This window comes from Galendromus occidentalis, unplaced genomic scaffold (genome assembly GCF_000255335.2).
Source record: "Galendromus occidentalis unplaced genomic scaffold, Mocc_1.1 scf7180000077022, whole genome shotgun sequence".
Classification (NCBI taxonomy): domain Eukaryota; kingdom Metazoa; phylum Arthropoda; class Arachnida; order Mesostigmata; family Phytoseiidae; genus Galendromus; species Galendromus occidentalis.
Window position 1 is genome coordinate 1 of NW_003805011.1, and position 1,692 is coordinate 1,692.

Sequence of the window (1,692 nt, forward strand, 5' to 3'; positions counted from 1 at the left end):
GGATTCGCTAACCCTCTCCTTAATCTACCCGCTAAATTAGCGGGCAATCTTCACGGAGCCACCGCGAAATCGGCAACCCTGTAGCAGACTACCCGTTAAGAAAAACACGAAGATTCTTTGTCGAGCCGACAGCCGACTACGAAATCAGACACGAGTTCGCTCAATGACCATGACTACCTTACGACCTCGTAAGGTAGACTTTAGAGCTCGTCACGCCCGTAGGCTCACTCGTGAATATCGTATATGTTTCTCTTAGAAACGAGGTATTTACATGGAGAATTACATAGGTCATATATAGGTACTTTAAAGTATTAATCGGTATATAAGTTGTGAGCGACCCGGCTCACATATTGTATCAAAGAGAGCTCCTGGGCTTCATATTGATCCGTCAGACGGATCAGTCGTTCGTTCAGAACTCGATACTTCTTCCGAACAGGCTTCGGAGCTCTGCCCATATCGAGTAGCAAGCGTTGAGCTTTATTGCCGTGCTCTTCTTTCTGAAGGTGCGACACGATCTCGAAGAGGTTAACGTGTCGTTTCCCGACGCGACCATTGAGGGCGTGATGCCAACCCTCGATATGGTTTGTTGTACGCGCTCCGAAGTTCCTGTAATGGTTCCAGAGAACACGCGGGAAAACCGACTCGTTCTCCAACCACGTGCTTATGAAGTACGTTTTGAAGCGATCGAGAGCTCGGAAGGCTGGATGGTCTGCACTCGGAGAGTCGCTGTCTATCTGCAGCCAAGCTTCATCGATCTCCTCCAGAGGCACCAAACTGAGGGCTGCCACGCATTTGAGGAATCTGTTCACAGCTCGATCCCCATAGTAAGGCTGTAAACCGAGCTCCTGTGCTTTCCTCCACAAAGCCTGACAGAAGTGAAAGTTACAGCCTTTCACTCCTGCTCCGGGGAAACTCTCTTGGATGGCGTTGAGGCAAACCACTTCGAAGTCCAATTGCACCGTTGTGGGTTGGAAAACTTTCCCCACAGAGAGGGCATACTCTTTGAGCATGGCGAAGACTCGGTTGCAGGTAGCCTTGGACTTGTCCGGGAGTAAGAAATAGACCAAGGCTTGCATCTGTCCCTTGTAAAAGGCGTGAATGGAGTATAATTGGAGAAACAGCCTCGGAACCACCCGGAAAGTTCCATCCATGTAAATGGAGCGAGCCTCGATTAGGATCCTCATCGATTCATGCGAAGCGGAGCCGAGGATACGATCTGACGAGCCTTGATCAAAAAGCAAGAAGTCGTCGCCATCGATGGTTTTCCCCCATTGATCTTCGAGGCAGATTTCCGAGCGAGATGAGGGCAACGGAGGGCGGATTCGAGCCCGCTCCCGTCGGAGAGCGCTTCGAATACCGTCGAACGTCGGCAACGCTGCACCGATCTCCTCAGGGTCATGTGAGGATTGTGCTCCCGAGACTGCGCTCGCCAGCACCTCATCGTACACTCTCTTGCAAGTTTTCTCAGGCTGGTGCAAGGCTGTTATTTTCATGGCGAGCCTTGTATCTCGCTTGAGGCGATCTTGACGCTCTTCAGAGTGATTGTCTTCCCCGGATTGACGTACCAGCACCGGTTCGACGTCCTTCAGAAACAGAGACGAATCGAATGAGTCAACGAGAACTATGAGCGAGTGGAATTCCCTCCGACGCTGATGTCAATGGAATGAAAACGAATAACCCTAACCTTTACGA

The 1,692-nt window shown here is 50.8% G+C and overlaps 1 protein-coding gene across 1 annotated transcript; it reads right to left on the reverse strand.

The window, feature by feature from the left end:
* Nucleotides 1–311: 311 nt before the first annotated feature.
* LOC100903212 (uncharacterized) lies at nucleotides 312–1,493 on the reverse strand. The gene has a single exon (XM_003740573.1). It carries the CDS (start codon nucleotides 1,491–1,493, stop codon nucleotides 312–314), a length of 1,182 nt encoding a protein of 393 aa, XP_003740621.1.
* Between the last annotated feature and the right edge of the window lie 199 nt (nucleotides 1,494–1,692).